The following is a 14238-nucleotide window of genomic DNA, read 5'->3' on the forward strand; positions in this document are numbered from 1 at the left end:
TTTTGTCCGTGTACAATAGTGCTGACACTTTAGGGCATTTCGTATTTGGTTGCAGTTAGTAAATGCTCAAAAATGTCATAAACAATAAAAAACCAAATTTAATATTTTGAACGCCAACAAACTTTACAGGATACTCGCTGGGCCATATTGAAGTTCCGAAAATTTCATTGAAATCGGTCTAGCCGTTTCGGAGCTTATAACATATTGGAATACTTCTGTATATTATTAAATATTTTATTATATCATCATTACTGTACTTTGAAAGCGTTTCTCTAATGTTCATAAATCCACTAAGAACTAATAAGTCAAACTCAAATTTCAGGTGGCGAGTTGCGTCAATGGGAATAGCATAATCGTCTTCTCCATGAAAAAATACACGTACATACCAATTTTCGTAACAATTGGTTAACTATATAGAAATCTGTACATTGCAGCGCCACCTGGTGGCGAGTTACGTCAATGGTGGCATAAAAAGCTTCTCGGTGAACGAATACATGTACATACCAATTTTCATAATGATCGGTCAAATATTTTCTGAGTCTATCGATTGCATAATATACAACACATCCTTCTTTATATATAATATAGATTTTTGCTATAAAACTAGATTAATACAAAAACTTACCTTGCACATTACATAAGAGAATTCTACGAATCGAAGAAATATGAAAAAAGAACTTTTTGCCTACAAATATAATACCAATTGAGCCATGCCACTAAGTGGCATATGCCAAAAAGAAGACATAAAGAGTGAAAGCCTTATCTATTCTTAGCTAGCATTAGGGAATATTAACGAATGACAGCTGTCACTCAACGAAAATGACAACACAAAGCTAATGCAGCGAATTAACACTTTCAAAGTCAAAATAGATTTAAGAAAGAAAGAGTAAAAAAAATAAACGAGATGGAAAGCGGATATAGAGAGTAAGAGAGAACCACACAGAAAATTAACGCTGGAGAAAAATACACCAAATACACAAAAAAGAAGATGGGGAAAAGTAAGGTTATTTTTTAAATCCTATTACTTGCTTATCAAACGTCAGCTGCCTGGGGTGAAAGAAAAGTTTATGAATGCTGTTAATGTTGTAAGGCTGCAATGGCATAATCTTCCCTTAACTACTATAAGCTGAAATATTTAGAAATACAGAGCACAAAACGGTTCAATTTGAATTTTATATTTTTTTATTGTCAGCGATTTTTAGAGTGAGAAAAATAACTTAGGAGTAGGTGTACAGTTAAATACATACAAATATACAAAATAACATAATAATAATTAGAATAGTGGGAGATTGTTGTTGTTGTTGTATTCTTGGTGGTGGTGGTGGGGGCTGCTGGTCGTCTCGAAATAACGGTAATACATACTATATTATAAGAGGACATACAAAATTCATTTACATAAGTATTTTTGTTATTGTTCTACTACTATTTCTTGCTGTTTTTGTAATTATGGAAGTATGTATAAAAATACGGAAAGTGCAAAAGAACTTGCCTGACACATTATCCGACTTGCAGAAATATATGCAAATGAACATTATCTATAGTTGTAAAGTTATATAAATATTCAGTTGATTTGTTGTTTCTTATGACAGCATACATACACATACATACATATACATATATTTACCACATACATAGTTGCGGTCTAGCCGCCGGGCTGTCATTGTGCATGTCGCCATTACATACACATTTATACGCTTTATTTCATTGGTTTTTGTATTTTCATTTTATTTTCACATATATATTTTTTTTATATTTCCTTGCAGTTTAACAAGATAATATGCTAATGCGGTTTAGGCGGTTTATGGGGCTATCAAATGAAATTAATTTATTTCGATATAAGTGTATGTATGTAGTGTATAAAAAATATAAGTGTATGTATGTAGTGTATAATAATTAACTTATTTCTTTGTTTAATAACAATTATAAAAATCATTTGCATTTTGTGGACGATAGTGTGCTCAATGCAAACTCACGTATACAATTTGACATTCTTTAAGTATTTGGTCGGGTGTCCGTTATTTGCCCAAGTTGATTGTGTTTTTACACCCGCTGAAGTTTCAGTTATTGCCGTAAAAAACATTATGCAACGTAAACAATTTTTTTTATTTTCAATTGCCTTAAATACAAATTCCTTTTCCATCTTTATATTTTTTTTATTTTGCATAATATATAACATAACATTCTAATACAAAATTTTTCGCTCTACAAAAAAAGGTCTTAATAATTGTTTCCATTAAAGGATGTTGGTAAAAGTTATACGCTGTTAAAGTTATGCATGAAATGTACTGAGCATTCATATGACTGCCTTACAAATGTTGCTCATACACCATGGTGTACACAATGCAAATCAATTTGGGAAATAACGCACACCCTAGTATTTAGCTACACTATTTTTATTATTACTTGTTATTATTTTGTATTTTTTTATAACTAGCACTTACGTTAGATACAAATATATGCACTTGCATGCAATATCTCTTACTTTATTTTTTTTTCCACACGCACTTACACACCTTTTAATGCTAACTTTTTTATTTTTATACTAACCACTTTTATTTATATGCTCTTTTTTGTATATTTTTAGTAAATTATACACTATACATACATATATCTATATTTATTTAAATTTGTTTATGTATTAAAAGCTCCTTAAATTCTTTTTTCTCAGTTGTATTAAAAATATTAAAGCATATTAAGTTAAGAGATTAAAATAAATCTATTAAAATTATATAAGTTGTGTAGATCTACGTAAGTAAAATCGCATTATAAAATACATATACACATGTATATATTTGTCTATATATAAAAATATAAAAAAATAAGCATACACTCATTACGCGGCTGTTCAATATTTACAATACAAGGCAGCGCAAACGATATTTCATTTTTAATTGAAAAGTAAATTGATTTAAATTTATGGAAATTTCGAAAGCTTAAATAAGAATACCTAGCATTAAGCATAATTTATGCATTAAAAAGTCAGCTAAAATACTTAAATTTGCATAACAGTCACTAGCGTAAACCAATACAGCAACAAATATATATGTAGATATTCATACGAATATATGCAGTCATAAATGCATTGGCGCTCTTAGCTGCTTTGTTTGATGGAAATGCACAGATTATTAAAAATAATAATTATATTAAATAAATAAAAATACTAAACTTTTTTGCATTGGTAAAAAAATATGGCTGTGTTTTAAAGGGCACAACTAGTGTGAAATTTTGTAACGTATCAACCTTAAAAAATAACATACTAAAATATTATATCGATATCTCGAATAGTTTTTAAGTTACAGCCTTCTAAAGTGTAGCCGCTCAATTCAATCAGGTCCATCAATTTATCTTTAAACGCGTTTTTCTCAAAACAGCTTTTTTCGTGTTTGCTGCAGAGATTACACGGTGCTAAAAGATTCGACCCCGTTCAAACTTTTTAACTTCCCGCTAAGAAAATTGAAAATTTTCTAAAAATCGGGAAGATATTGGTTTCACCCCATTTTGCAAAAATCGAGTTCTCAACAAATCTCGACGTTTTGAGGGTCGAGGAAGCTTCCCCGAACATTTCTACGATGATGTCCGTATGTCTGTATGTATGTGTGGATGTATGTGTGTGTGTGTGGATGTATGTGACCCTCTTATAACTTTTAAACGGCTCAACCGATTTGAATAAACTAAACGGCATTCCAAAGGGTTTCATTGCACTTGAATTTCGTGTGAGTTTGGACTCAATCGGACCAGTAGATTTTGAGAATCGTTTTTTTCGAATTTCTTCCAAACGACTTGACCGATCGACACCAAAAACTAATCAGTTCTAAAAAACTTGAAAAAACACATCGTTTGCCGCAAACCGGGTCAAAATCGGTTGATTTACTTGCGAGATATCGAAAACGAAAAATTTCGAAGAGCTCAAAAGCAGTGAAAAAAGCTAAATTTGAACGTTAGCGTATGAAATTAGAGGGAAGTTGCAGGGATGGCCCTTGAGGCCAACCGTTTTCCACATTTTTTTTCATGTTCTGCATATATCGTTCGCCATACAATAGCACACCAGTGTGAATTTTGGCAGGCTAAAAACGTGCCAAATATTGGGTAAAATTCAACTCATAAAACGCCGCCATATTGTCAATTCTTAGTTTTTTTCTACCATAGGTATTACAATATGCGTAATATCTTCTAGTGCGAATTTTGTTCTACTGCAGTAGTGGAGAACAATTTTTGGCACTGTTGAAGATCACAATTAAGTCAAAAAATGTCTTTATTCTTCAAACATTTGACTGTGTATTCTTAAAATATGTATAATGTACACATACAATTTTAAAGCGATTGTTACATTAGTTTTTTTTTATTCCCAAAAATCGCCTTTTTTAGGCTGACACACTAGGTGTGCCCTTGAAGATATTTAAAGTACTTCACAAGAGGCGGTTAATTTGGAGAATTATATTTCAATCTTGTTTTTTTTTAATATTTTTTTTTTATGCAATATTTAAATTTTTTGTGAAAATCTCGAAAAATAAATAAATAAATAATTAATAAAATGTATATTAAATTAAATTTACTAGTTATTAATTTTTTCTAATATAATTGAAAACAATTCAATTTATTCTGATTAATTTATGATTTAATTTTAAATTTAAGGTATTCTATTAATTTTTGTTACATTGTTAAATAATTTTTTCTTTATTTTTTATAATTTTATTGTATAACCTTTTTATTTAATTTTTGACCATTATAATTTTTAAAATTAATTTAAATTTTTAATTTATAAGTAGTAATTTATTTCTTATACAAAATTTTATTTAAATTATTATTTTTTCGTTATCATTTTTAAAAGAAGTAATAAGGTCAACTTCAGTAAATTCATATCACAATATTGGGTTCCTTCAGTATCTTATGGTTTATAACAAAACAAACCCGCAGAATTATTGATGTGCTTTTTAACATATTTAAGTACAGTAAAACCCGCTCAAAAGCCTCAGTAAAAATCCCAGCTTTGTGTGATACACAGGCGGGTTGGGAACTTAAAAGAGCCCGCTTAAGTCCTTAGATGCGAGTAACAAAGCGAAAATGTTGGAAATTTAAGCGGGTTCGGTACTTAACCGGTTTTTACTGTAAATTTAAATTGCCTTATCGATTTGAGCTGAAATAACTAGTAAAGAATTTAGGGTATGAGCTTTTTTTGGATTATTTACAAATACTGATTGAATAATATTTTTAGTATAAAAAAAATTTAGTTTTAGGGTATTGTACCTAATACAATTTTATTTTATTTTTTTTATTTTTTTGTTACTTTATTTTATTTTTTTTTTGTTTTGTTTTATTTTATTATATTTAGTTTTTATTAACTTTTTTCTTTATTTTTACTTAACTTTTACTTTATTTTATTTATTTTTTGTATCTTATTTTTTTGTTTTACTTTATTTTATTTTTTTAAATTTTATTTTATTTTATTTATTGTTTCTTTATTTCTTTTCATTTTGAATATAACAAAAATTAATTTTAGTTTAGTTTATTTTATTATTTCTATATTACTAAATTTTATTTTATTTATTTTAACTTTTTTTTTATTTATCTTAATTTATTTTATTATTTTCTTATTATTATTTTAATATATTATTATTGTTGACTTATTTTATTATTCTTGATTTATTTATTTTTTTTTTTTTGTATTATTTTCATTGTTTTGATTTTATTTCATTTATGGTTTTCGTATTTTGTTCTAAATTCATGTTTTATATATAAAAAAAATGTATTTTATTTTTTATTACTTTATTTTATTTATTTGCATTATTTTATTTTATGCTTTTGTTTTTATTATTCTTGCTTTATTTATTTTTTTTTTTACTTCTCTTTAAATAAATATTTCTAAACAACAAAATTTTATTTTATTTCGTATTATGTAATTAAATTTTTCATTTTCCTATTTTATTTTGAGTTATTATTGAAATATATCTATATATTTTAATTTTATTTTATTTATAATTTTTTACACTTTCATTACAATAATTTAAATTTATTCTAATAGAACAAATTTATATAAAGCATGATTTTTTTATTTTGAATTATTTTTATTTTTTTTTTTACGTAATTTCAAGTAAATTTTGTTTTGATTGTCCACCCTTTGCTATTATATTTTTAATTTAATTTTAAGTTAATATTTTTCAGGCATTTTTTCGAATAATTTTCTTTAATAATTTTTTGAGCTTATTTACCTGCTGTATTAAAAAATAATACATTTGCATATTTCAACCAAAACTTCAATTAAACTGCCATTCTGCTAATCACCATTACCACCAAACAAAGCCTTTTTCATGCGCGACAAAAAAATAAAAACAAAAATAGAAATAAAAAAGTGAAATTTAAAAGTTGGCTACTTATTTTATATTTATTGGTAGGTTTGTTTGTTAGTCGGTCGGTTTGTCGCCTATACAGTTACTTATGTATATAAACAGTTAGTTAGTTGGGCGTTTTAACGCAGGTTGGTCAATTAAAATTCGTGCCGCCGTCACAGCTAATCCCTTTCACAACAGTTACGTTAACATTTCCGCTACATTTTGCTAAGCCACCCTTTTCAGTACAATGGAAAACAACAAAAACAAACGCACACACACAGACGAACAAAGTGGAATTTCACTTTGGCATCTTGTTTTAAATTAATTTGTTTTTATGCGCGTCTTCCACACTTCACAACACTTTTTCACCATTCTTTCATACAGCACACGTTTACATTTTATAATTACTTCTTTTTCTGCTTTTTTTTATAATTTTTGTTTGTGTTTTTTTGTAGTGTTTGATTTTTTTCTGCTTTCTGCTGTCATTCCGCAGCTATTATGGCAGCAAACCATTCAATTGAAAGTTGCGTTTATTTCTCACTTATTGTAAACTGCCGTCGTCGTAGTCGTCGTGGACTTCCGCTTCCGCTGCGCGTTTTCCACTTTCCACTCAATGGGATTGTCACCGTAGTCATTGTCATTGTCAGAGTGAATGCGACTGCGTTGGCCGCGGATCAACACCTCAGTGCACTTCAGTTCATTTTAGTTCAGCGCCATTCAGCTTAGTTCAATGCGAGTTACAATTTTAAAAGTGTAGGTATGTGTGTATATATATAACTTTTTAGGTCTATTGGAATATATATAAATATATATATGTGTGTGTGTGGATGTTTCAGTGTGTGTCACAGCGGATTTGTGTGCGCTTTCAAAAGCCTGTTCAATGATTGCGACGCAAACGACGCCGATAACTCGAACGACGTGGCAGCACTATCCGTTGTCGGTGGTACTGTTGCTGCTGCTGCTGCGGCTTGTTTTGTTGTTGTTGGTTTTGCTGTTGTTGTTTTTGGGAAGGCTGTGCGATGTCGCCAAATGGCTGATATCATGTGCGTGTATCTGCATTTGTGTCTGTGTCTGTGCCTGTGCCTGTATCTGTGTCTGTGTCGGTATCCGTGTCTGTATCTGTGTCGGTATCTGTGTCTGTGTTGACATTGTTGTTGTTGTGATGCACGCCTTTCGCCGCTCGCTGCGCATTCATACTTTTGCCGTTGTTCAACGGCTTCACCCACACAAGGTTGCCATCGTGCCGCTGCGGCGATGGGTTGTCATTTCTATTAATATTGTTGTTGGTATTAGTGTTGGTGTAAGTGTTGTCATCCTCATAGTCCATTACCGCTTGGTTGGTATTATCATTTCTGTTATTATTCTCATTGTTGTTGTTGTTGTTGTTACTGTTCGTGCTTATGTAGCGTCGTCGTTGACTGTTGATGTTGTTGTTGTTGTTTCTATCGTCCACCTCCTGCGATTTGGGCTCCTTGGGTATTTGATGCTCGACCAGATGCAGCTCGTTTCTCGCTTTATTTTCCCATAGTTGCTGGTTGGCCTTTACCTAATTGTTGTTGCAGTTGTTGTTGTTATATTATGGACGAGTTTTGTTGTTGTTGTTGTTGTTGTTGGTTTTTTCATGCAGCACAGGGAATAAAAAAATTTATGTGAAAATCCAAATCAATATGAATATCGCTAAATGATAGCAAATTGAAAGCAAACAAAGCCAAAGCAAAAACCAAAACCAAAGAAAGAACACCGAAAACCCAAAACCAAAATAATTTATATGATTTTTTCAAAAGTATTAGTGAATTGTTAGTCAAAGTACGAATGATAGGACATGCGATTAGGCAGCGAGCACAAAGTGCGCCGAGACACCTCTTAAGTTATGCTGGTCACACACCCACAAACATATATATATTATAAAAATGCATATATACATATATCAGTATATACACACGTAAATGCTTCATAGCTTATGCAAAGTTCAAAAGGATAAACCGTTATATAAATATATGCATAAGTGATCAGCTATTATATGCGCGTGTATGTGTGCATTGAGCAGCGTATGATTGTGAATCTTTGTTTGTATGTATGTACACATGCGAATAGGTGTATAGGTATGTGCGTGATTGAATTGGTTAAATAAAAAGTTAGCAACAATAAGTGTGCAGCACATTTACACACGCCTGCGTTTCGTGGCTGGCGAACTGTACCCCTCCACCAACAACCACTTGTGGGCCGGTAGGTGGGCGGCAACGCACAATTAATCCCTAAAACATATACATAACGTACAGATGCGCTTGTGTGTGTGTGTGTGTGTGAACAGGCAAATTGAAAACACAGACGGCAAATTACTCCACACTAATGTGTACTCATTTGCCTTTAGCATTAGACTCACTAACACATGAGCGTATAACACTCACACACGCTAAAGATATTCCGACAAACTCTTCTTCTACAATATAACATAGAATCTATACAATACACTTCGAAGCTAAGTGAGTTGGAAAGCACCCAAAGTCGAATTTTATTACGAAGAGATTAATTAAAGCAACACACGGAGGTATGTACACACAAACGACGGCATATGTATGTATGCGTGTAGGTAAATTTTCAATGAAATTAGTGAATAGAAATTTTAATAAAACATGCTAACCAAAAATTTAAATCAGATAAGTACAAAAACAATAAGAAATTTATAATAGACAAACAATGAAAAAAAGTAAGTAAGCAAGGTGGAACTAAGTTCGAAAGAAACCAAATATTAAACAAGAAAAAATGTTAACTTCGACTGAATCGAGTGCTACACCGCTATAACACCATTCACAAGTGAGTTTTTTATAACAGGAAAAGTGATCAGTCTGTTTGAACGGTGGTTATATATTAAAGTGGTCTGATCTGAAGAATAGGTTCGGAGTTTGTAACACTGCCTTGGAAAATAATCCATGCCGAATTTTCGTCAAATAAAAAAGTTCCCATACAAAAAATTGATTTTGATCGATCAGTTTGTATAGCAGCTATATGATATAGTGGTCCGATATCGGCGGTTCCGACAAATGAGAAGCTTCTTAGGGAGAAAAAGACTTGTGCAAAATTTTAGATAGATATATCAAAACGGCTAGACGAACAGACAGGCATGACTAAATCGGCTCAACTCGTCACACTGATCATTTATATAAATATATACTATGTAGGATCTCCAAAGTTTCCTTCTGGGTGTTACATACTTCGTGGCAAACTGTGCCAAATTATTTTACTATACAGGTACGGGATTAAAAGATATTTAAATAATAATGGGTGATAAAGAAATAAAATGTTGCTAACTACCCACTAAATTATTAAACTATATTGCTTAATATACGAAATATAGTCTATCTTAGATAGGTATATTCATAATTTTGCTGTTGGGAGAAGGACTAAAGCAATAACACTCAATTTGGGTATTTTATTGAGACAGCAGGGACTCCTATCTGGCCATGTAAAAAATGCAGCCAACCAAATTGGTAGAAATGATTTTACTGGGTTCTTGCATTCCAGCAGAATATCTACATTATGCCAAAGAAAACAAACCAACATAATTTCATTACGACTTTTTATTAATTGACCAATACTTGCGCTAAAAAGTTTAGCATAGGGCTAGGGAAATATATGTACCGGTTTCTACTACGTTTGGATCAGAGTCAGAAGCATTACTTGTGCGGGGCGTTTGATATGATGTTCTACACTAAATTTGAAATTGTAGTAGGGGTCAGCGCCGTTTGAGCCCCGGTGCTCAGGTTCCACTAATTTGCAAAGAGTGCTTTGTACAAAGTTTCAGTCAGATATCTCAATTTTTATTCAAGTTTTGCTTAAACGGAAAGACGAAGAAACAAACGGGCGGAGACCAATTAGTCTCGTCATCCTGATCGTTTTGAAATATGTATATAAACCCTGTATCTTGTTTTAGGTGTTACAAACAACGGTAGGTGAACCCAACCGTTTTACAACTCGGTGTAACATTTTGTTAAGTTAAACATGGAAACGTTCAAAAATAAAATTTTTTATTAAATATAACAAATTCAGAGAAACAGTTTTAGTAAATAAAAAAGTAATAATCCATTTAATAACACCACATTAAAAGACTTAAAACATAAAATCGAAAAATAATTATTAAATTAAAAAGCCGAGAGAGGACAAACCACATTGTTGTATAGAAAAACAACACATTAAATTAAAATAAAAGTGTTAAAAAAAAATTCAAGAAAATTAATAAAACTGATAGAAAAGACAATTAAATAGGCGATCTCTAAATAAAATAACAAATAAAAAACACTTGAAAAAAGTCAAATTTACTGTGAAAAATTAAAAAGTAATCAATTAGTTAAAAAAATTGTTCTTTGTTGAATAAATCTATTTTTTAACGGCTAGAGTAAGACACAGCGCTAAGTGGAATGAATATAAAAAAACATGATTTTAAAGTAATAAAAATATGAATAAAATAAAACGAATATTAGCAGAAAGGCCTAGATACTAACACTATTATGTATAGGTATTTATACGTGGTGCCACTCCCCTTTCTCAACACATGCATATGTAAGTATGCTCTAACGAAATCTTTGCACTATTTGATACTCATATTGGTTGAAGATTTAATATATTATTTTTTAAAGTTTTAAAGAATGTCGTTATTTAGATATAAGAACCATCAATACAGTAATAAAAAATTAAATATATGTTGTTGTAGCGTTGTGTATTGTGGCAGAGCAAGTCTATAAGAGAGGAAAAGGAAGTAAGGAAAGTAGGTAGTAGTTTCCATAGTGTCAAAACCATAATTTTAACATACTAATGTGTCTCGGATCACCCGAGGCAACTCAAGTTTTTCGTATGCTTTTTGAAATAGTTATATACTCAACATTGCAATACTGTTTTTTTTTGTTTTTGTAATTGCAGTTTCTAGAAGGACGAAACTTTCTTCTATTAAAATAAATAATTAGTCGGTCTAATTTATTTATGAGGAATTTCTAAACTACAAATATACCTACATATGTATATGTACTGCCTTTTTAATGGCATTATTACGTCTAATTCCGTGAAGCTAATAATTCTTTAAGGTTAACCAAAGATTATCAAAAAATCTAAAAATTATTTTTGGCATTAATTACAGTTCAGGGTTCTCAAACATTAATCAACTGATAGAATAGTGAAAATATGCTCCCCTATCCCTACTCTACCCTCTAGTAGTTTAATAAAGCCCGAGTAAAGGAAAAAAGGAATTTAATTATATTTTTCTTATACTCGGAATAAATTATCAACATGAGGCCTTTTTAGGACTATAAACTGGCTTTTATTAAAACAAAACGATATTTGCATCACGGTACGTATTGGTGACCCATTTAGTGAGATGTTAACTTACACACCTCCTTACTTACAATATATTTAATGGAAATTTCGATTCTTCTAGTGTTTATACTATCATCTAACCGCAAGTAAGCAACCGAACTAAAGCCACAACTACGAACGATATAATTGATCAAATCAAGCTAAGACAAAACCCTGACAGATATTTTACTGTACGCCTTTTCCAGCCACGAACAGACACATAAATATTTAATGAGTGTGTGTGTGTGAGTGTGTAAAATTTTCGATTAACTCGAGCTGCCGCTAAGTATCAGCCTATAGAAAGCGTCTTTACCATATATGCAAAATAATACTCCAATTAAACGAGTATGGCGAGAGTGAGAATGATTGTATGATGAACATGTGACTTGATGTGTACGTGTTTGTGTGTGTGTGTGTGTGTGCGGAAAGGGGTGTGAGTTCATTTCCATGCAATAAATATATCGGGAATATATTAAAACAGCGCATAAGTGAAGTCTAGCATCAAAGATTTGAAAAATATAGCGCTCAGCACATCCTTACTTACACACACACACACACAAACACAGCGACAAGTGTTTGCAACTGAAATTATTGTAGGTATGTTTGAATTGGTGAGATATCAGTTATTCTTACTGGTTATTTATTTGAGGAATTACGGGTAGTTTAGTAAGTGTGCGGGTTGGTGTTTATGTGTAATTTTATTTAGAATATGTATATTCATATTTAATGGACTGGAAAGAAACCAAAAATATATGTAAGTATGCATTATATAGTACTATGTGAGTAAATAACTAAAGAATTAGGGAGTTTTGTGTGCAATTTGCAATCACGAATCACAAATAATAATAAATTGACAAATGGCAGAGCGAGCACGGAGACACCGCTGAACGCTGTCATTCAAATCACAGCTGAGCTGTCAGACAGTAGACAAGTCTATCAGCAAGTTCTCAAACTTGAAACGAACCATCAATTTTTTTTATTTTTATTTTTTCATTTTTTATTTTTTATTTTTTGTTTCCCTGCATTTTTTATGTTCTTTTGATGGGAGCTAAAATAGGTGGTTCAATATGCGTAAAATGAGTGCTACAAAAAAGATGAAAACTTTTAAACAAATTTAATACTGAACGAATTATTGGATAATTTGGTAAAACACGTAGCAAAAAACTAAACAAACAAAAAGTAACAGAACAAGTTTGACGAAAGGACTGTGGCGCACATACCTTAAAAGTATTATCCTGTACCCAAGCATCTGGCTTACCATAATCCGGTGGATTCGCGTAAGGATCATAACCGAGCACCGATAGCATGGGCGCAATGTCGGCCATATCACGTACCACATTTTCGGGTATATTGCCTACCCATTTGGAGAGTGCTTCCAAATTCACCGGTTTGATAACCTGATCCGAGGAGCGCTCAACTCTGAAAGAAATAAGGATAATGGCAGTAAATATTGATATTATTGTATATAGTGATGCAGTTTTATATAATTAAAGAATATTCCAAAAAGTAACTATTCGCCATCTGGATTTAAAAAAATATGAATTTTTAAAACTCCCAGGGCGTTTTTGAAATTTTTATGTAATAAGTAATTTCTTCCAAAAACAAAAAAAAAAAACAAAAAAAAAAAATTTAAGACCTTAATTCTAGTCTAGCCGCCGAAATTCGAGAGTTTTTGTTAACTGAAAAAATCAATTGCTATTTTTACTATAAATGTTCCTTATATGGCGGCTATTTAAAAATAAACATCGATTTTTTCACTAATTTTCTTATTTTCTAGATTTTTTTAAAAGTATAACGAAGTAGAATTTTTAAAAAATCGTTTAAAGTTTCGTCATCAGCTTAAACCGGTCACGACAGCAATACGGCTATAATTTAATTGAAAATAATTTGAATTTTGAAAAAAAAACCAAAATCATGGAAATATTTTTGAATATCTAAACTATCAAAATATGAGAATTTTCGTTTCAAATTTCTACACTAGAATACCCTTTTAATAAGCTAGAAAATTAAGATAAAGAAAGATTAGAGGATCAACCGTCCAAAAATTGCTTGAAGTATATCTTTAGGCGAAATCAAAATAAAAAATACTGTCCGCATGCCTATTATTTCATTACTTATCTCAATAAGACGTTTCGAATTGTACATATATTATAGTAAGTAAGCGAAGATCTTCTCTACATTCAAAATATTTTTCATGCGGAACCCATGAAGATCGATCCGAATCGATCTCAGTACTATTCGAGGAATCTGTTTTGCAATAATATCGGATTAATCGGCTATTGGTACCAGAACTTCACATTTTGGTCTTGATGTAAGTAGATCTTCTAGAGTGTTCTGTAGTGATCGCTTGAAAACTAAGTCATTTTCTAAGATTATTACTATAGATCGTAGACAAGAAAAAAGATTACGACGGTCAGTCATTGGAAAAGAAGAGAGCTATGCACTGGTGGATTCGTTTCGTGCTAATATCTGTAAGATGTGTATGTGTTGAAAGTGGTAAGCGACTACTTAAAGTCCAGGGAATCTACAGCTCTGACGTGCAGCTTTCTTTACGGAGGGAAGTATTTAC

General features: G+C 31.0%; 1 protein-coding gene across 3 annotated transcripts in view; it reads right to left on the bottom strand.

Moving 5' to 3' along the window:
* Tpst (tyrosylprotein sulfotransferase) overlaps positions 1-14238 on the bottom strand; it is a 127917-nt gene that overhangs the window by 88240 nt on the left and 25439 nt on the right. Inside the window, exons 6-7 of one of the 3 annotated variants that reach the window (XM_036365993.2) lie at positions 12890-13088; positions 6353-7872 (exon numbers count right to left, since the gene is read on the bottom strand). In XM_036365993.2, coding sequence (XP_036221886.2) covers positions 7366-7872; positions 12890-13088 — 706 coding nt within the window. In that variant the 3' untranslated portion in view covers positions 6353-7365. Of the gene's footprint in view, positions 1-6352; positions 7873-12889; positions 13089-14238 lie in introns of those variants that run through there. The other 2 variants (XM_036365997.2, XR_004977162.2) reach the window with 2 other exon arrangements.

This window comes from Bactrocera oleae, chromosome 5, assembly GCF_042242935.1.
Source record: "Bactrocera oleae isolate idBacOlea1 chromosome 5, idBacOlea1, whole genome shotgun sequence".
Classification (NCBI taxonomy): Eukaryota; Metazoa; Arthropoda; class Insecta; order Diptera; family Tephritidae; genus Bactrocera; species Bactrocera oleae.